General features: G+C 46.4%; 1 protein-coding gene across 1 annotated transcript in view; it reads right to left on the bottom strand.

Moving 5' to 3' along the window:
* Nucleotides 1–15,770, bottom strand: part of NOL6 (nucleolar protein 6) — a 109,912-nt gene extending 94,142 nt beyond the window's left edge. Inside the window, exons 1-4 of the mRNA XM_073618408.1 lie at nucleotides 15,633–15,770; nucleotides 10,737–10,967; nucleotides 9,167–9,283; nucleotides 8,902–9,081 (exon numbers count right to left, since the gene is read on the bottom strand). Of these exons, the coding sequence (XP_073474509.1) occupies nucleotides 8,902–9,081; nucleotides 9,167–9,283; nucleotides 10,737–10,967; nucleotides 15,633–15,653 (549 nt within the window). The 5' untranslated portion in view covers nucleotides 15,654–15,770. The remainder of the gene's footprint in view (nucleotides 1–8,901; nucleotides 9,082–9,166; nucleotides 9,284–10,736; nucleotides 10,968–15,632) is intronic.
* Nucleotides 15,771–21,987: the final 6,217 nt, after the last annotated feature.

Below are 21,987 nucleotides of genomic sequence, written 5' to 3'. Positions count from 1 at the left end.
TACACATTATGCCAGCCAGGAGTGTGTGTAAATGCGGCTGCTGCCGTCGTAAGCCCTGCACCTTTGGCAGCCAAAGGGTTAAATAATATGACATAACATCTCAGATGCTCTTAACCCCTTTGATATATCAACTATATATATATATATATATATATATATATATATATATATATATACACACACACACACACATATATACACACACACACACACACAAATTAAATACATATACAATATAAATTCAATAAATTAAATTAAATTACAATTAGGCAATGCGCATAAATTGTCAATGAGTTGATGCATGCACTGAGCAAGCCATATACTGGAGCCATGGGGGTGCTGAAAAGAACTATCAAAAGACCTGCATAACAAGGTAACAGAACTTTATAAAGATGGAAATGGATATAAAAAAAGATATCCAAAGCCTTAAAATATGACAGCCAGTACTGTTCAATCACCTATTAAGAAGTGGAAAATTTGTGGATCTCTTGATACCAAGCCAAGGTCAGGTACACCAAGAAAGATTGCAGCAACAACTTGTGGAAGAATTGCTCAGGATTCAAAGAAAACCCACAAGTAACCTCAGAAGAAATACAGGCTGCTCTGTAAAAAGACGGTGTGGTTGTTTTTAAAGAGCACAACACAGCGATACTTGAACAAAAACTATCTGCATGGTCGAGTTGTCAGAAAGAAGCCTTTACTGCGCCAATACCACTAAAAAGACAGATTACAGGCATAGCCCACTATTAAGTACACAATGGGGTTTATTTACTAAAGCTGGAAAGTGCAAAATCAGGCTCACTTCTGCATAAAAACCAATGAGCTTCTAACCCCAGCTTGTTCAATTAAGCTTTGGTAATAAAACCTGGAAGCTCGTTGGTTTCTATGCAGAAGGGAGCCTGGTTTTGCACTTTCCAGCTTTAGTAAATAACCCCCATTGTGTACTTAAAGGTGGGGTATGCCTGTACAATATGCCCAGCAACACCTTGACACGCCTCACAGCATTTTTTTGTGACACTGGCGCAGTAAAGGCTTTTTTCCAGCAACTCGTCCATGCAGATTATTTTTGTTCAAGTATTGTTGTATTGTGCTCCTTGAAACAACCGCACCTTCTTTTTCCAGAGCAGCCTGTATATCTCCTGAGGGAAACCTGTGGGTTTTTCTTTGTATATCGAACAATTCTTCTGGCAGTTGTGGCTGCAATCTTCCATGGTGTACCTGACATTGGCTTGGTATCAAGAGATCTCCAAATTTTCCACTTCTTAACCACTTCAGCCCCGGAAGGATTTACCCCCTTCCTGACCAGAGCACTTTTTCCAATTTGGCACTGCGTCGCTTTAACTGCTAATTGCGCGGTCATGCAATGCTGTACCCAAACGAAATTTGCGTCCTTTTCTTCCCACAAATAGAGCTTTCTTTTGATGGTATTTGATCACCTCTGCCGTTTTTATTTTTTGCGTTATACACGGAAAAAGACCGAAATTTTTGAAAAAAAATGATATTTTCTACTTTTTGTTCTAAAAAAAATCCAATAAACTCAATTTTAGTCATACATTTAGGCCAAAATGTATTTGGCCACATGTCTTTGGTAAAAAAAATGTCAATAAGCGTATATTTATTGGTTTGCGCAAAAGTTATAGCGCCTACAAACTAGGGTACATTTTCTGGAATTTACACAGCCTTTAATTTATGACTGCCTATGTCGTTTCTTGAGGTGCTAAAATGGCAGGGCAGTACAAAACCCCCACAAATGACCCCATTTTGGAAAGTAGACACCCCAAGGAAATTGCTGAGAGGCATGTTGAGCCCATTGAATATTCATTTTTTTTGTCCCAAGTGATTGAATAATGACAAAAAAAAAAAAAAAAAATTACAAAAAGTTGTCACTAAATGATATATTGCTCACACAGGCCATGGGCATATGTGGAATTGCACCCCAAAATACATTCAGCTGCTTCTCCTGAGTACGGAGATACCACATGTGTGGGACTTTTTGGGAGCCTAGCCGCATACGGGGCCCCGAAAACCAATCACTGCCTTCAGGATTTCTAAGGGCGTACATTTTTGATTTTACTCCTCACTACCTATCACAGTTTTGAAGGCCATAAAATGCCCAGATGGCACAAACCCCCCCCAAATGACCCCATTTTGGAAAGTAGACACCCCAAGCTATTTGCTGAGAGGCATGTTGAGTCCATGGAATATTTTATATTTTGACACAAGTTGCGGGAAAGTGACAATTTTTTTTTTTTTTTTTTTTTTTTGCACAAAGTTGTCACTAAATGATATATTGCTCACACAGGTCATGGGCATATGTGGAATTACACCCCAAAATACATTCTGCTGCTTCTCTTGAGTACGGGGATACCACATGTGTGGGACTTTTTAGGAGCCTAGCCGCGTACGGGACCCCGAAAACCAATCACCGCCTTCAGGATTTCTAAGGGTGTAAATTTTTGATTTCACTCTTCACTGCCTATCACAGTTTCGGAGGTCATGGAATGCCCAGGTGGCACAAAACCCCCCCAAATGACCCCATTTTGGAAAGTAGACACCCCAAGCTATTTGCTGAGAGGCATGGTGAGTATTTTGCAGCTCTCATTTGTTTTTGAAAATGAAGAAAGACAAAAAAAAAAAAATTTTTTTTTTCTTTTTTTAATTTTCAAAACTTTGTGACAAAAAGTGAGGTCTGCAAAATACTCACTATACTGCTCAGCAAATAGCTTTGGGTGTCTACTTTCCAAAATGGGGTCATTTGGGGGGGGTTTGTGCCACCTGGGCATTCCATGGCCTCCGAGACTGTGATAGGCAGTGAAGAGTGAAATCAAAAATTTACGGCCTTAGAAAGCCTGAAGGCGGTGCTTGGTTTTCGGGGTCCCGTGCGCGGCTAGGCTCCCAAAAAGTCTCACACATGTGGTATCCCCGTACTCAGGAGAAGCAACAGAATGTATTTTGGGGTGTAATTTCACATATTCCCATGGCATGTTTGAGCAATATATCATTTAGTGACAACTTTGTGCGAAAAAAAAAAAAAAAATTTGTCTATTTCCCGCAACTTTTGTCACAATATAAAATATTCCATGGACTCGACATGCCTCTCAGCAAATAGCTTGGGGTGTCTACTTTCTAAAATGGGGTCATTTGGGGGGGGTTTGAACTGTCCTGGCATTTTATGCACAACATTTAGAAGCTTATGTCACACATCACCCACTCTTCTAACCACTTGAAGACAAAGCCCTTTCTGACACTTTTTGATTACATGAAAAAATTATTTTTTTTTGCAAGAAAATTACTTTGAACCCCCAAACGTTATATATTTTTTTAAAGCAAATGCCCTACAGATTAAAATGGTGGGTGTTTCATTTTTTTTTCACACAGTATTTGCGCAGCGATTTTTCAAACGCATTTTTTGGGGAAAAAAACACACTTTTTTACATTTTAATGCACTAAAACACACTATATTGCCCAAATGTTTGATGAAATAAAAAAGATGATCTTAGGCCGAGTACATGGATACCAAACATGACATGCTTTACAATTGCGCACAAACGTGCAGTGGCAACAAAATAAATACATTTTTAAAAGCCTTTAAAAGCCTTTACAGGTTACCACTTTAGATTTACAGAGGAGGTCTACTGCTAAAATTACTGCCCTCGATCTGACCTTCGCGGTGATACCTCACATGCATGGTGCAATTGCTGTTTACATTTGACGCCAGACCGACGCTTGCGTTCGCCTTAGCGCGAGAGCAGGGGGGACAGGGGTGCTTTTTTTTTTTTTTTTTCTTTATTATTTTTTTGCTTTTTTATCTTATTTTAAAACTGTTCCTTTCATTTTTTTTTTTTTTTTAATCATTTTTATTGTTATCTCAGGGAATGTAAATATCCCCTATGCTAGCAATAGGTAGTGACAGGTACTCTTTTTTGAAAAAATTGGGGTCTATTAGACCCTAGATCTCTACTCTGCCCTCAAAGCATCTGATGACACCAAGATCGGTGTGATAAAATGCTTCCCCAATTTCCCAATGGCGCTATTTACATCCGGCGAAATCTAAGTCATAAAATGCTCGTAGCTTCCGGTTTCTTAGGCCATAGAGATGTTTGGAGCCACTCTGGTCTCTGATCAGCTCTATGGTCAGCTGGCTGAATCACCGGCTGCATTCTCAGGTTCCCTGTTGAGACAGGAGAGCCAGAGAAAAACACGGAAGACGGGGGGGGGGGGGGGGGGGACATTCTCTCCCACTGCTTGTAAAAGCAGTCTAGAGGCTAATTAGCCGCTAGGATTGCTTTTACATGAAAGCCGACCGCTGGCTGAAAAGAATGATACCAAGATGATACCTAAACCTGCAGGCATCATTCTGGTATAACCACTCAAAGTCGTGAATGGTGTACCTGAAGACAAAAAAATGGTTAACAATAAAGCACAGTAAACGGTAAAGTATAAAAAATTGCATACCTGAAAAGCAAACATGATAAAACATAATAACAATAAAACATTGCAGAATAGAATACAGTAAAAAAGAGCAGAACAATAGAGAGAATAGAGAGAGAGAGAATAGAGAGAGAACAATAAAACGACAACTATTATTTTTTATTTTATATTTTTGTGTGTGTTTTTTTTTTTTTTTTTACACTTTTTTTGTAACTGTAACTTTTATAACTGTAACCGGTTCCAGGTTCGGGTCTCTCAAAATGCGATGGCATCTTGGGAGACCCTGTGAAAGTGTGCCTAGTCTGTGCAATGCTGTACCCTACGCTAATACTCAACTAGTGAATGGTAGCGTTCAAAACATTCACCAATGCAAAGACCAGGATTGTCAGGACAGGAGGGACAATAATAGTGGGTGTCACACCTATATCCACGCTTGCTGCAGACACGACATCTTTTTTGGGGGTTCGTTGGGTAGGGGTACTCGGGAGGACATAAAGAAAATGCCTCTCATGCAGCCGACTGCATTTGGTTGGGGGATGTGAATGGGGGAAGTACGGGTGCTGCAGAAGTGGAGGGTTCCCAATTCGGATTGGCGAATGCAGCAGGAAGGGCACTATGGGCACGACGGGCCTGTGTTTGTCTTCTTGGTGGCAGCGGGACACTACTTGTGCTTGCCACCTCACCAGCTTGAACTGCACTTATGGGACTCGCCACGTCACCAAGTGTTACTGCAGTGCTGGTTTGACTACGACCGGGGTGTACTAGGCCGCTGGCGCTTGCCAGTTCACCAAAACGCTACCAAAAAAACTGTTAACGATCGCAGGGATCAGGCCTGACTCTGCGAACGCTGCAGTTATGCGTTTAGTGTTTTGTAAGTGACAGTGATCGATCGATACTGCACTTGGGTGGGCTGGGCTGGGCCGGGCGGAGGAGCAAAACGCAGGTGCTAGCAGGTATCTGGGCTGATCCCACTAACACTGCGTTTTTGGGGACCCTAAACTGCTGGGGACGCCAGTATAGATCTGATCAGATCAGATATTGATCAGTTCAGATACTATACCACTAAGGGAGGTGTACGGTGCGTGCGTGGGTGTTAGCGCTACTGGCACTAACCTGACGCTGCTTGGGGCTGGTGCTTGCCAGTTCACCAAAACGCTACCAAAAAAACTGTTAGCGATCGCAGGGATCAGGCCTGACTCTGCGAACGCTGCAGTTATGCGTTTAGTGTTTTGTAAGTGACAGTGATCGATCGATACTGCACTTGGGTGGGCTGGGCCGGGCGGAGGGGCAAAACGCAGGTGCTAGCAGGTATCTGGGCTGATCCCGCTAACACTGCGTTTTTGGGAACCCTAAACTGCTGGGGACGCTAGTATAGATCTGAACGGATCAGATATTGATCCGATCAGATACTATACCACTAAGGGAGGCGTATGCTGCGTGCGTGGGTGTTAGCGGTACTGGCGCTAATCTGACGCTGCCTGGGGCGACGCATATCACCGCCGGGCGATCAGGGGGCTAAACCTTTATTCGGTAATAAACGGCGGGTGCCCTGACACTATAAAAAATAAACGAACTAACCAGCGTCACCCGTAACAGTTATACGGTGATCAGTGGTGAAAGGGTTAACTAGGGGGCAATCAAGGGGTTAAAACATTTATTAGATAGTATATGGGGGTCCCTGTCGCTATAAAACGCTGACGGCGAACCTAAATATTTACGTCCCTAACTAGCGTCACCAGCGACACTAATACAGCGATCAGAAAAATGATCGCTTAGTGACACTGGTGACGGGGGGGTGATCAAGGGGTTAAAACTTTATTAGGGGGGGTTAGGGGGGTATCCTAGACCTAAAGGGGGCCTAGCACTCACTGCCCTAACACTGTAACTGTCACAAACTGACACCAATACAGTAATCAGAAAAAAAAACAAAAACAAAAAAAAAAAAAAACCTGCTTGGTGTCAGTTTGTGACAGGGGGGGGGGGGTGATTGGGGGGGGATCGGGGGGCGATCGGGGGGGGGGGGGGGGAATCGGGGTGTTTTGTGTGCCCGGCATGTTCTACTGTGTGTGTAGTGTGTTGGTGCACTCACATTACAGTCTTCTCTCCTCGGCCCGGAACGGAAAATACAGAGCCGAGGAGAGATGACATCATTTCCTCTGCCTCTGTGTACAATACAGAGGCAGGGAAATGATCCCATTGGCTAGGAGCGATCGCGAGGAGGGGGCCACGAATGGATGGCCTCCCCCTCACCACCGATCGCCGGGGGAGATTTGCAGACCGCCGCAGGCACCGGGGGGGGGGGTCCGATTGGACCCCCCACCCGCGGGCAGGCAAGGACGTACATGTAAGCCCTTTTGCCTGCCCGTGCCGCTCTGTCGACGTACATCGTCGTGCGGCGGTCGGCAACTGGTTAATAAGTGACTGAACGGTACTTACTGGCAAATTTAAGACTTTGGATATATTTTTATATCCTTTTCCATCTTTATAAAGTTCCATTAGCTTGTTACGCAGGTCTTTTGACAGTTCTTTTCTGCTTTCCATGGCTCAGTATCTAGCCTGCTCAGTGCATCAATGCAAGGAAAAAAAAAAACTCATTGACCAAGTGTACACAGCCACTAATTGCAATTTAAATGCCAGAAATGTGGGAAAATAACCTTTAACCACTTAAGCCCCGGACCATTTGGCTGGCCAAAGACCAGAGAGTTTTTCGCGATTCGGCACTGCGTCGCTTTAACCGACAATTGCGCGGTCGTGCGACGTGGCTCCCAAACAAAACTGACGTCCTTTTTTCCCCACAAATAGAGCTTTCTTTTGGTGGTATTTGATCACCTCTGCGGTTTTTATTTTTTGCGCTATAAACAAAAAATGAGCGACAATTTTGAAAAAAAAAAACGCATTATTTTTTACTTTTGCTATAATAAATATTCTCCAAAAATATATAAAAAAATGTTTTCCTCAGGTTTAGGCTGATATGTATTCTTCTAAATTTTTTTTTTTTTACCAAAAATATCGCAATAAGCGTTTATTTATTGGTTTGCACAAGAGTTATAGCGTCTACAAAATAGGGGATAGTTTTATGGCATTTTTATTAATTTTTTTTTTTTTTACTAGTAATGGCGGCAATCTGCGATTTTTTATCGTGACTGCGACATTATGGCGGACAGATCGGACACTTTTGGTGCTATTTTGGGACCATTCACATTTATACAGCGATCAGTGCGATTAAAAATGCACCGATTACTGTGTAAATGTGACTGGCAATGAAGGGGTTAACCATTAGGGGGGCGCTGCAGGGGTCAAGTGTGTCCTAGGGAGTGATTCTAACTGTGGGGGGGGATGGGCTACGTGTGACACGACACAGATCACTGCTCCCGATTAGAGGGAGCGGTGATCAGTGTCCTGTCACTAGGAAGAACGGGGGAAATGCTTCAGCATTTCCCCCGTTCTTCTTCTTCATGAGACGATCGTGGGTTTACCCGCGGACATCGAGTCCGCGGGACCCGCGATCACATTCACGGAGCTCGCGGCGGGCGCCCACAATTACGTGTCTTGAAGGGCAACGTACAGGTACGTTAAAGAGGGGGTCCACCTACATCAACCTAAAAAAAAAAAAAAAAAATATTAAAAGCCAGCAGCTACAAATACTGCAGCTGCTGATTTTTAATACATGGCCACTTACCTGTCCCAGGGTCCAGCGAAGTCGGCAGCCAACGCCGATAACCCGCTCGGTTCTCGGCATCTGCCGCCGCCATCCTAGCTGAGGGAATCAGGAAGTGAAGCGTTGCGGCTTCACTTCCCGGTTCCCTACTGCGCATGCGCGAGTCGCGCTGCGCATCGTAACTGGTCCCCGCTATCTCCTGAGACCTGTGTGTTTCCCAGGAGACAGCACGGAGGGACAGGAAGAGGCATAGACTCCCGTGGGAGTCTATGCCGGAAGTGGGTGCAAATACCTGTCTTAGACAGGTATCTGCACCCCCCTCCCCCCTGAAAGGTGCCAAATGTGACAACGGAGGGGGGGGGGGGGGGTTCCGAAAAGCGGAAGTTCCATTTTTTTGCGGAACTCCGCTTTAATATGCCTGTACGTGCCATTCTGCCGACGTATATCGGCGTGAGCCGGTCGGCAAGGGGTTAATTGCCATTTTAACCTGTGTGTGTGTGTCGCCTTGTGTGTCTGTACCAAGGCCAAACCTTCCAGGGTATGTAAACTTTTTATCAGGGCCAGGTGGGTCGTTTCTGTCATCATTATGATTTAAAAAGGAGCCAAATTACTATATGATAATAAATGGCTTCATATGATCACTATCCTTAAATAAAAGGGAGTTTTCTGGCATGATCAGTCATATTTTTAATATCAATGCCAAAATTTCACCATTTCTGCCAGGGTATGCAAACTTGAGCACAACTGTTATATATATAATGTCTGTGTGTGTGTGTGAGAGAGAGTGTATGAGACCACAATCAGTGCCTTACCTGCGGAATGGTGACAGCGAGGTCCACATTGATCTCTGGTTTGATGCATGTTCCCAGAAGGTAGCTGCCCACCACTTTGATGGAGGTCGGAGGACGAAAATGGAACTTGCCCTTCACTTGATAGGGGGCCTGCAGGAAGGGAACCTTCACGTTTTTGGGTAGCCAGGTCTGGTCCACCAGCTACAGAAAAACAGCAGAGCCACGCTATGAGAATGAAGACTGAAGAGCAATGACAACATCCTCATGAAATGATCTCACTACTTACATCTCTCTCGGGGGATTCTGGGATCTTCTCGATGAGATTGCTGATCTCCTTGAGAAAGTCATCAATGGTTTTTCTCCGCTTCTCCTTCAGCTTAACTTCCTGAAGAAGCTCTTCAATCTGATGGGGACAAATCTTTTTAGAATCTACCAGACTAATTATTACCAGTGGCCACAGGTAATGTAAGACATTAACCACTTGCCTACCGGGCACTTTCACCCCCTTCCTGCCCAGGCTAATTTTTTAGCTTTCAGCGCTGTCTCACTTTGAATGACAATTGCGCGATCATGCAACTCTGTACCCATATGAATTTTTAATTCTTTTTTTAACACAAATAGAGCTTTATTTTGGTGGTACCTGATTACCCCTGGGTTTTTTATTTTTTGCTGACGAAAAAAAACCCCAGAAAAAGATGACAAAAAATTAAAAAAAAACAAAAAACGTTTTCATAGATTGTTAAAGAATTTTGGAAACAGGTCATTTTTCTCCTTCACTGATGTGCGCTTACAAAGCGGCATTGATGGGCACCAATAGGCTGCACTGGTGGGCGGCACTAATAGATTTAACTGATAGGTGGCACTAATGGGCACATATTGGCAGCACTGGTGGGCACTGTTTAGGCTTCACTGATAACCGTGTCACAGCTGATCACATGGTAAAGAGCCGCTAATTGTCTCTTTACCTCAATCTGTGATCAGCAGCGTCCTCCGGACACTGATCACAGAGCAAGCCGCCCGGGGCCAGTGGGGGCACGATCACGGGAGGCCTCCCAGAACTGGCCGTCCGCGCTCTAGCCCGTCATTCGGCTTTATCGCGGTCGGCAAGTGGCTAAAATGGTGGTGCAGTCTAGTAAAGCGTGACGTGGGCAGAACTTAGGGATCTTGGGTAACACAAAAGTCTAAGGAAACTACATACGGTGGAACCTTGGATTACGAGCATAATCCGTCCCAGGAGAACGCTTGTAATCCAAAGCACTCGCATATCAAAGCAAGTTTCCCCATTGAAATCAATGGAAATGAAGATAATTCATTCTGCATTAACTTCTATTGCATGCAATACCGTATGTGGCCAGAGGTGGGGGGGAGGGGCGCCCGGAGAGCCTCGGAAATACTCGGGGACAGCTCGGCTGAACTCGGAAAGCATCGGAAACACTCAGCAACTGAGTATTTCTGAGTATTTCCGAATGGCTCCGAACCATTTCGAGTTTCACAAGCGCCCCGCACCTCTGGCCAACACCCCATTAGGTTGAATTCTGCTCGTTTTGCGAGACAACACTTGCAAACGGAGTCAGAATTAAAAAACAAAAAACAAAAAAAAACCTGCTCGTCTTTCAAAACGCTCGTTAACCGAGCTGGTCCTAAACCAAGGTTCCACTGTATTACTATATTGCTATAGATCCAGCACAAAATGTATTATTATTGCCATTAAACAAGTGGAGAGTAGGAGGTCTGCTTTTAATATATATAACTAAAAATAACACGCTATACGCTATTCATTTTTTTTAAGAAAGTAAAATGATCTTTTACACAGGTCTATCACAGGAGAGGACTAGAAGAAGAACGGGTGTCGTTACCTGCATGTGCAGGAGGCTGGTATGATAAGTTTGCTCCGCCTCCTTCAGTTTGATCAGTTCCTCTGTAGTCATTGGCTTGTTGAGGTCAGACTTCTTCATCTTGGCCGGTTTCGGGTTTTTAGCCTTTGATGGTCTCTTGGCAGCCTGCTTCCCTTTCTGTTTCGGAGCAGAGGGCTTCTTCGACTTTTCCACATCTTCAGGCAAGGCTTCTCCTGCGGCATGGCCATTCTTCTAGAAAAGAGAATAGTCCATGGGTTTATTTAAGAAAAAGGCCAAAATCCTTTCTATAGATCTAAGCTTCCCGCTCACAATACTGTCTGCAGGTCCTCCTCGGTGCCTTACTGCTGAGCCTTCAAGGGTGGGCAGAATAGATCGGCACCCCCCACCACCCATGAGAGGCCACCACCTGTAGTTCTTCCTCCCCATAGGCACATCAGGCAGGTTCATTACGTGAGCATTGGTAATTACCTTCTAGAACAGCTGTTCTGTAACTTTTTCCCCCAGGAGAACCCTTGGAATAATTTTTGAGTCTCAGGGAACCCCTGCTAAAAAATAAATTTATCAGGGGGTCAGTGGGAAGAAGGCCCCTTACTATGGTGATCACCACCCTTTACGGGGCCAGGATTATATAGGCACCATTAGATAGGAGATTCATCATCTACAGATCAAGGAACCTCTAGCTAACTCTGGAGGAACCCTGGTTGAGAAGGACTAATCTACATGGATCACCCACCGAATATTGAGTAGGTCCCTCTTTTGCTGCCATTACAGCCCTGACCCCTCAAGGCAAGGACACCACTAGACTAGGGATACCATTTTTTTTTTTTTTTTTTTTTTTTTTTACAATGAGTACAAGTACTGATACTTTTTTTTAGTACTCGCCGATACCAATTACCGATACCTACCGCAACTGTTTTGTTTTCACTTCAGCTGTGAGCAATGGTACAAAGCATTGAAAAGTTATTTACAAATGAAATAAATTGATTTTTGTTTTACATTTTGCGCTTTTTCAATGTGAGATGTGTAAATACATGTTGACCCTTTCCCGCCGACCGTACGCAGATATGCGTACTCGGCTTTCCCGGGTTATACCGGGATGATGCCCGCAGCTGCAGGCATCATCCCGGTACCGTTGTTTACAGCGGGCGATCGGCTACCTGAGTATAACAACCGATGCGGCTAAAAGCCACTCGGTTGTTATACCGGAGGAGCGGGAGGGGACATCCCCCCCCCCTCCCGCCGCTGTTACCGGGCCTTCCGTGCGATCGGGAGGCCCGGTGTCTAATCGTCTGCCTTCGGCGGCTGGGGGCGGGCTGGAACGAAGCTGTGGGCGGCTTCGTTCCAGCCTTCTCACTGTAAATGCGGAAGCGACGTCATGACGTCACTTCCCGTTTACTCGGCTGCCAATGGCGCCGAATTTAAAAAAGTACACAGTATTCAGAATCGCCGTTTTCAGCGATCTGAATACTTTGAAGTGCAGAGGAGGGATCGGGGGTCTTTTAGAACCCCGATGCCTCCATAAAGAGGACCTGTCCCCACCTATTACTGTCACAAGGGATGTTTGCATTCCTTGTGCCAGCAATAAAAGTAAAAAAAAAATTTTTTCAAAGTGCCCCTGTACCCGCAAGCTCGCGCAGCGAAGAAAACGCATACGGAAGTTGCACCCGCATATGTAAACGGTGTTCAAATCACACATGTGAGGTATCGCCGCGATCGTCAGAGCGAGAGCAATAATTCTAGCACTAGACCTCCTCTGTAACTCAAACCTGGTAACCGTAAAAAAATTTTAAAGCGTCGCCTATGGAAATTCATAGGTACCGTAGTCTGTCGCCATTCAACGAGTGCGTGCAATTATAAAGGGTGACATGTTTGGTATCTATTTACTCGGCGTAACATCATCTTTCACATTATACAAAAAAATTGGGGTAACTTTACTTTTTTGTATTTTTTAAAATTCATGAAAGTGTCCCTTTTCCAAAATTTTGCGTTTAAAACACCGCTGCACAAATACCGTGTGATAAAAAATATTGCAACAATTGCCATTTTATTCTCTAGATTCTCTGCTAAAAAAATATATATATATATATAATGTTTGGGAACTCTAAGTAATTTTCTAGCAAAAAATATGGATTTTAACTTGTAAACACCAAATTTCAAAAATAGGCTTAGTCATGAAAGGGTTAAATATATATGTGCAAAAATATTCACTAACAAAGCAAACAATAATTTTTTTTAAATTGTTTATCGTTTATAAAATAGACGTGAACAAAAATTAAAAAAAAAAAAAAAAGCAGGAAAATAATAATTAAATGGAAGAGGGTAGGGAGTTAATTAAGGCTGATTAGAGTAAATTAAGGGGTTAAAAAGAGGAACATTTGTTCTTCCCTTTGATCTGCAGATGAAGAAACAGAAAGATACAAAAAGAAACAATGTTTCTTTTTATCTTAGTGTTTCAGCGCTGAGCAATGTTGTGAATAAACATTGCCAGCTGCTTTTTTTTTCACAGCTCCAATTACCGGACTTCTTTAACACTTTAGCTGTCAACAGGTGAGACCCGCTGACAGCTCAAAGAACCGAGCCTGAAAGTATCGGTTTCAGGTATCGGTACATTTGCAGGAGTACCGATACTTGTGCAAATACTCAGTACCAGCACTGATACTAGTATCGGTACAAGCCTACACTAGACAAAGCATCACCTGCACTAGACAGAGCCGGCTTGCCTTCTTCCCACAGTGTACCCTGGTGCCATCTCTTCCCCAGGTACAAATCAAACTCCCAAAAAGTTGGCACAGGACCCAATTTTTGGTCCGCACTGGAATCGGAGTTCACACCCACGCGATCCGATTCCTGGACCATTTCACAGTTCGCACTGCGATTTGCAAAACTGATATGGGGGTGTCAATAACTTTAAATCTGAAACCTGCAGCAGTTTGCAGATATCAGTGTGAACCGTCCGCGATTCATGTGCGATGTGGGGACCCACGCAGGATTCGCAGCGTTTCCCGCATCGCACCAGTGTGAACCGAGCCTAAAACAGAACGCAATGATGTACAAATCTCAGAAACCCATATTTTATTCACAATAGAAATCATATCAAATGTTTAAACTGAATAAATGAACCATTTTAAGAAAAAAAAAAAAAAAAGGGTAATTTTGAAATTGATGACAGCAACATGTCTCAAAAAAGTTGGGGGTGGCGCCATGTTCAGCACGGTGTAGCATCCCATCTTTAGGGTCTTGGAACTGAGGAGATCAGTTGCCGGAGTTTTGGGAGTGGAATGTTGTCACATTCTTGCCTGATAAATGGTTCTAACTGTTCAACAGTCCTGGGTCTTCTTTGTTGTATTTTTCGTTTCAAAATGCGCCAAATATTTTCCATTGGTGAAAGGTCTGGACTGCAGGTAGGCCAGTTAAGCTCCCGGACTCTTCTACTAGGAAGCCACACTGTTGTCATAGATGCTGTATGGAGTTTAGCATTGTCCTGCTGAGATATGTGAGGACTTCCCTGAAAAAGACATCATCTGGATGGGAACATGTGCTGCTCTAACACCCGTCTGTCCTTCGGGACAAAAAAAGCTCCCATCCCTATTTTGGCCCAATAAAAACTTCTCTCCCTATTTTAGGTTAAAAAAAAAAAAAAAAGCTGGATGGGAGCATGTGCTGCTCTAACACCCGTCCGTCCTTTCGGGACAATAAAAGCTCCCGTCCCCAATTCAAGCCAATAAAAGCTCCCGTCCCCAATTCGGACCAATAAAAGCTCCCGTCCCTTTAACGGACCAATAAAAGCTCCCGTCCCTTTAACGGACCAATAAAAGCTCCCGTCCCTTTAACGGACCAATAAAAGCTCCCGTCCCTTTAACGGACCAATAAAAGCTCCCGTCCCTTTCTCGGACCAATAAAAGCTCCCGTCCTTATTTCAAACCAATAAAAGCTCCCGTCCCTATTTAGGACCAATAAAAGCTCCCGTCCCTTTTTCGGACCAATAAAAGCTCCCGTCCCTACTTCGGGTTAAATAAAAAAAAAAGCTCCTGCTCATATATTGGATTAAAAAAATGCTCACATACCTCCTGTGAACCAAAGCCTTTGGACAAACATATACAGATTTGAAGCCGTCCTCCAAAAATCTCTGTCAATCCTACCAACGTGATCCTTGTCCAGGCACTTCCTTTTACAGGGTGACAACCCCCCACCCCCGCTCTTTCACTTTCTCTTCTACGATGTCCCAAATAATAGAGACGACATTGTCCACCACCAGGAAGCCGGTCTACAGCAATGGAGTGTGTGCTAGTAGAGTGGAAGCTTTCATTACCAGAACCCCCAGTGATCCCGCCACTGGGGTCCTCGATCAGGCACTTCCTGTGATCGGGTGACAACTCTCTGTCCTGGACTTCCATAGCTCCTCAGGGTTGTCACTCTGATTCTGGAGAGGTCTACAAGTAGTCCTGCCAGCAGACATCATGCAGGTCACCTGTCGTCACCATCGGGGAGCCGGTCCCGAGCAATGAAGTGCCGCTGGATGGAGCGCATGTAGACAGGAAGTGACTGAAAGAAGCCGTAGAAGATCAGCAGAGCCGGAAGCTGGATTTTATGGGGGGGGGGGGGGACAGAAATTGTTTATGGTACAAAGTGCAAACAAAGGGCCCATTCACTGTCCAATCTGCATCCAATTTCAATAACAGAATTCTCTGCCTGATACATTTTAGCTCCATAGACTCCACTTCTCACACACAGGCCCCTCCCCCAACCAACCTGGAAGAGGTCCTGTCCCCTTTAACTGGTACACACTCCATGCTCTCTACTGCCCCCCAGTGTTTACCCCTCCATGGGGAACATCCCCCCCCACCACCAGAGGGGACGGGGACACCCGCATCACGTGACTGCCGGCCTCTCCCTCACCTGTCTCCGCTTCATCTTCATCTCCGCACCGGACACACACACACGTGGGTCCCAGCGCTGACTACTCCGGTCCCGCCCACTTCGCCCCGATCACTGGGCAGCGCCGCTGGCGCAAGCTTGACGTCACTGTCTGGCGCTGCCATGTCAGGTAAGGGAAACGCCTCACGTGAAGAGTAGCGGGAGCCATGATGGTTACTGGCAGAGTGCCCCTAGTCATATATGTTTTAAGAGGAAAAACACATATTGGAGATATATAAAAACGTATCTTCTTCATGTATTTATACATACATGGTTGAAGGCTCCAACAATTTTTGTAATGTAGCAGCAGTCTCTAGCAGTCTCTGACAGTCTCTAGTAGCATGGTAGCAGTCCCTAACAGTCTCTTGTAGCATGGCAACAGTCTCTTGTAGCATGGCAGCAGTCTCTAACAGTCTCTTGTAGCATGGCAGCAGGTCCTTACAGTCTCTTGTAGCACGGCAGCAGTCCCTAACAGTCTCTGGTAGCATGGCAGCAGTCTCTAACAGTCTCTTGTAGCACGGCGGCAGTCTCTGACAGTCTCTTGTAGCATGACGGCAGTCTCTGACAGTCTCTTGTAGCATGGTAGCAGTCCCTAACAGTCTCTTGTAGCACGGCAGCAGGTCCTTACAGTCTCTTGTAGCATGGTAGCAGTCCCTAACAGTCTCTTGTAGCACGGCAGCAGACAGTCTCTTGTAGCATGGTAACAGTCTCTTGTAGCATGGCAGCAGTCTCTTGTAGCAATGCAACAGTCTCTAACAGTCTCTTGTAGCATGGCAGCAGTCTCTAACAGTCTCTTGTAGCATTGTAGCAGTCTCTAAAAGTCTCTTGTAGCGTGGCAGCAGACAGTCTCTTGTAGCATGGTAATAGTCTCTTGTAGCATGGCAGCAGTCTCTAACAGTCTCTTGTAGCATGGCAGCAGTCTCTAACAGTCTCTTGTAGCATGGCAGCAGACTCCAACAGTCTCTTGTAGCAGGGCGGCAGTCTCTAACAGTCTCTTGTAGCACGGCGGCAGTCTCTAACAGTCTCTTGTAGCACGGCAGCAGTCTCTAACAGTCTCTTGTAGCACGGCAGCAGTCTCTAACAGTCTCTTGTAGCATGGCAGCAGTCTCTAACAGTCTCTTGTAGCATGGCAGCACCCTCTAACAGTCTCTTGTAGCATGGCAGCAGTCTCTAACAGTCTCTTGTAGCATGGCAACAGTCTTTAACAGTCTCTTGTAGCATGGCAGCAGTCTCTAATGCTGTGACAGACTCCAGTCCACAGGACCAAGTATGTCGTACAGACTTTACGGCATACTTGGTCCTGCGGACCGGAGTCTGTCGGACAATTCGATCGTGTGTGGGCTCCAGCAGACTTTTTTTCCCCAAAAGTTCGACGGACCTAGGAATGAAACATGTTTCAAATCTTTTCGACGGACTTGAGTCCGGTCAAAAAGTCAGCTCGTCTGTATGCTAGTCCGACGGACAAAAAACGACGCTAGGGCAGCTATTGGCTACTGGCTATCAACTTCCTTGTTCTAGTCCGATCGTACGTCATCACGTACGAATCCATCGGACTTTGGTTGATCGTGTGTAGGCAAGTCCGTTCATTCGGAAAGTCCATCGTAAAGTCCATTGAAAAGTCCGCCGGACAAAGTCTGCCGTAAAGTCCGCTCGTGTGTACGTCGAATTACAGTCTCTTGTAGCATGGCAGCAGTCTCTAACAGTCTCTTGTAGCATGGCAGCAGTCTCTAACAGTCTCTTGTAGCATGGCAGCAGTCTCTAACAGTCTCTTGTAGCATGGCAGCAGTCTCTAACAGTCTCTTGTAGCATGGTAGCAGTCTCCGACAGTTTTTTGTAGCATGGCAGCAGTCTCTAACAGCCTGTTTTACAATGGTAGCAGTCTCTAACAGTCTTTTGTACTGTAGGCGTCCTGCCTCACTTGTCTCCACTTCCCCTTAATCTCTGCCATGGACATACATGGGTACCCAGTGCTGCCTGCTCCGGCCCCACCCACTTCACCCCGATCACTGAAAAGACTTCAACAGTCCCTTGTAATGTCGTAGCCATCGCTAACAGTCTATTGCCTCGTACACACGATCGGATTTTCGGCAGGGAATTGTGTGATGACAGACTGTTTGCCTAAAATCCCACCGTTAGTACGCTCCATCAGACAATTGTTGTCCAACTTTCCGCCAACAAATGCTGGATGACAGGCTAGTAAATTTTCGGCAGAAAGCGGTCTGTTCTGTCAGATTTTCCGATCGTGTGTACACAAGTCCATCACACAAAAGTCCAAAGTACAAACACGCATGCTCGGAATCAATGCTCACCAAACACGACATTAGTAGAAGGTGCCCAAAGGGTGGAGCTCAAGAGCTGAAATTCCTCGTAGTACGTCACTACGTTCGTGTTTGTTGGCCGACAATTGTGTGCCGTTTGTATGCCAAGTATGCCAAGACAAGTTCCTGGCACACGCCCTTCGGACAAAAAGTCTGACGCTTTGCGTAAAATCCGATCGTGTGTACGAGGCTATACTCTCTTATAACATTGCAGCAGGCTCAAGCAACCTCCTGTAATTTGGCAATCTTTTAACAGTCTTTTGTAAGGTGGTAGCAGTCTTCAAAAGTCTCTAATAATGTGGTAACAGTCTCTAACAGTCTCTTGTAACGTTCTAGAAGTTTGGTGCTCATATTGAAGGGGGGGGGCATCACCAGTGCTGTCATATGAGATGAAAGCAGCAAGAGCAACAGACTCTTGTAACATGGTAGCTATTTCTAACAGTCTCTTGTAGAATTGCAGAAAGCTCTAATGGTCTCTTGTAACATAGTAGAAGGAGCTAACATTCTCTTGTGATGTTGTAGCAGTTTCTATCCGTCTCTTGTGACGTTGCTGTAGGCCGTAACAATCTTTTGTAATGTGGTAGAAAGCTTTAACAGCCTCTTGTAACACGATAGAAGTCTCTAACAACCTCTTGCACCATGGGAGATGTTTCCAACACTCTTTTTTGTAATGTATAAACAGTCTGTAACAGTCCCTTGTAACATTGTAGTAGTCTCTAATGGTCTCTTGTAACGTGGTAGAACGCTCTTACAGTCTGTTGTAAGATGGTAGAAGGTTCCAGCTCCAACAGTCTCAAGAGGTTCCTCCATGAAAGACTTTTAAAAAATCTTTGTAACGTCAGATTGTGGGGGCAGATTGTGGGGACAGACGGGGAGGGCAGATTGTGGGGACGGACTGGAGAGGAGTCAGATTGTGGGGGCAAACGGGGGTGGGGGGCAGATTGTGGGGACGGGGGGGCAGATTGTGGGGACAGATGGGGGCAGATTGTGGGGACGGGGGGGCAGATTGTGGGGACAGATGGGGGGCAGATTGTGGGGATGGACGGGGGGGCAGATTGTGGGGACAGCCTGGAGAGGAGTCAGATTGTGGGGACAGAGGGGAGGGCAGATTGGGGGAACGGACTGGAGAGGGGTCAGATTGTGGGGACAGAGGGGAGGGCAGATTGTGGGGACGGACTGGAGAGGGGTCAGATTGTGGGGACAGAGGGGAGGGCAGATTGTGGGGACGGACTGGAGAGGAGTCAGATTGTGGGGGCAGACGGTGGAGGCAGATTGTGGGGACGGGGGGGCAGATTGTGGGGACGGGGGGGCAGATTGTGGGGACAGATGGGGGCAGATTGTGGGGACGGGGGGGCAGATTGTGGGGACAGATGGGGGGCAGATTGTGGGGATGGACGGGGGGGCAGATTGTGGGGACAGCCTGGAGAGGAGTCAGATTGTGGGGACAGAGGGGAGGGCAGATTGGGGGAACGGACTGGAGAGGGGTCAGATTGTGGGGACAGAGGGGAGGGCAGATTGTGGGGACGGACTGGAGAGGGGTCAGATTGTGGGGACAGAGGGGAGGGCAGATTGTGGGGACGGACTGGAGAGGAGTCAGATTGTGGGGGCAGACGGTGGAGGCAGATTGTGGGGACGGGGGGGCAGATTGTGGGGACGGGGGGGCAGATTGTGGGGACGGAAGGGGGGGCAGATTGTGGGGACGGACTGGAGAGGAGTCAGATTGTGGGGGCAGACGGGGAGGGCAGATTGTGGGGACGGACTGGAGAGGAGTCAGATTGTGGGGGCAGACGGGGGGGCAGATTGTGGGGATGGGGGGGCAGATTGTGGGGACGGACGGGGGGGCAGATTGTGGGGATGGACGGGGGTGCAGATTGTGGGGACGGACTGGAGAGGGGGCAGATTGTGGGGGCGGACGGGGGGGGCAGATTGTGGGGAGGGGGGGCAGATTGTGGGGACATATGGGGGGGCAGATTGTGGGGACAGACTGGAGAGGGGGCAGATTGTGGGGACGGACTGGAGAGGGGGCAGATTGTGGGGACAGACTGGAGAGGGGGCAGATTGTGGGGACAGACTGGAGAGGGGGCAGATTGTGGGGACAGACTGGAGAGGGGGCAGATTGTGGGGACAGACTGGAGAGGGGGCAGATTGTGGGGACAGACTGGAGAGGGGGCAGATTGTGGGGACGGACTGGAGAGGGGGCAGATTGTGGGGACGGACTGGAGAGGGGGCAGATTGTGGGGACAGACTGGAGAGGGGGCAGATTGTGGGGACAGACTGGAGAGGGGGCAGATTGTGGGGACAGACTGGAGAGGGGGCAGATTGTGGGGACGGACTGGAGAGGGGGCAGATTGTGGGGACATATGGGGGGGCAGATTGTGGGGACATATGGGGGGGCAGATTGTGGGGACGGACTGGAGAGGGGGCAGATTGTGGGGACAGACTGGAGAGGGGGCAGATTGTGGGGACGGACTGGAGAGGGGGCAGATTGTGGGGACGGACTGGAGAGGGGGCAGATTGTGGGGACATATGGGGGGGCAGATTGTGGGGACATATGGGGGGGCAGATTGTGGGGACGGATTGGAGAGGGGGCAGATTGTGGGGACGGACTGGAGAGGGGGCAGATTGTGGGGACGGACTGGAGAGGGGGCAGATTGTGGGGACGGATTGGAGAGGGGGCAGATTGTGGGGACGGACTGGAGAGGGGGCAGATTGTGGGGACGGATTGGAGAGGGGGCAGATTGTGGGGGCGGATGGGGGGGCAGATTGTGGGGAGGGGGGGCAGATTGTGGGGACATATGGGGGGGCAGATTGTGGGGACAGACTGGAGAGGGGGCAGATTGTGGGGACGGCTCGGGGATCCAGCTTCAGACTTTAGAAAATTCAGGGCCCAGCAGAGCCCCTCCAATGTTCTATAGACTCAGAGCTCTCATGTCATCTTTATATCATCAGCCATTAAAGTGATAATAAACCCAAAAGCAACCATTCATTATATTGCAGCTTACCAATTCTTACAGTAGATGTGATGGCTGCATTCGTTTTCTTTATTTCTATCATCTATTTTCATCTGGTGATCCAACCAGTAAGTCTGTTGTTTCCACAGCAGAATGTATCAGTTTACAGCAGGGGTCTCAAACTGGTGGCCCTCCAGCTGTTGCAGAACTACAATTCCCATGAGACATTGCAAGGCTGACAGTTACAAGCATGACTCCCATAGGCAAAGGAATGATGGTACTTGTAGTTCTGCAACAGGTGGAGGGCCACTAGTTTGAGACCCCTGGTTTACAGGGAAGAGACAAACCATTTACCACTGACAGGGTGCTTACAATTTTTTTTTAGCTTTTATTTATTCCTGTAAAACCTTTTTCTCAAAAAGAACTGTGACTAATTATAAAGTGTGAGCTGGAGTTTGGCTTCAATTTGTTAGTGTGTTTAAGTCTGCTAGTACACCTAACACTCCCCTCCCCCCACCCCCCCAGGGCCCAGACTAAGAATGCTGCTATGCCTCCTGTGCTCCTTCATCCAGAGTGTGTGTGTGTGTGTGGGGGGGGGGGGGGGGTGCTCTAATACAGGAAGTGTGTTACTGGCCAGATCACCAGGTGAAAACGGAGGAAAAAAAAGCCTAAAAAAGAAAACGAATGCAGCCACCACATCTAATGATTATTAATATGTTACATTTTGGGTTTAATGCTGCTTTAAATGGACTAGCAACTCCAATTTGTATGTTAGAGTGTAAGCTCTTGTGTGAATGTATAATATGGAAAGTGATTTGTAGAATTGTCAGCACTCTATAAAGACCTGGAATAGATAAATGAATCCACAGCAATAAATGACCTCTTATTGTAATACCTTTGTGAAACACTAGGTGGCAGTAGAGAGTTAAAGTTACTGCAGAGGAGCAAAAGTTGGGTGCTGAGATTGTCAACGGTGCAAAAAAAAAAAAAAATCTAAACCTAAATTTCCAAAAATCTAAATTTTTAAATATTTTTTCTTATTTATTTTACTTTTTATTTTTTATTTTT

The sequence above is a fragment of the Aquarana catesbeiana genome, linkage group LG01 (genome assembly GCF_042186555.1).
Source record: "Aquarana catesbeiana isolate 2022-GZ linkage group LG01, ASM4218655v1, whole genome shotgun sequence".
NCBI classification, from domain to species: Eukaryota; Metazoa; Chordata; class Amphibia; order Anura; family Ranidae; genus Aquarana; species Aquarana catesbeiana.
Note: the sequence above shows the minus strand (reverse complement) of the source record. Positions and strands in the feature narration are given on the sequence as shown.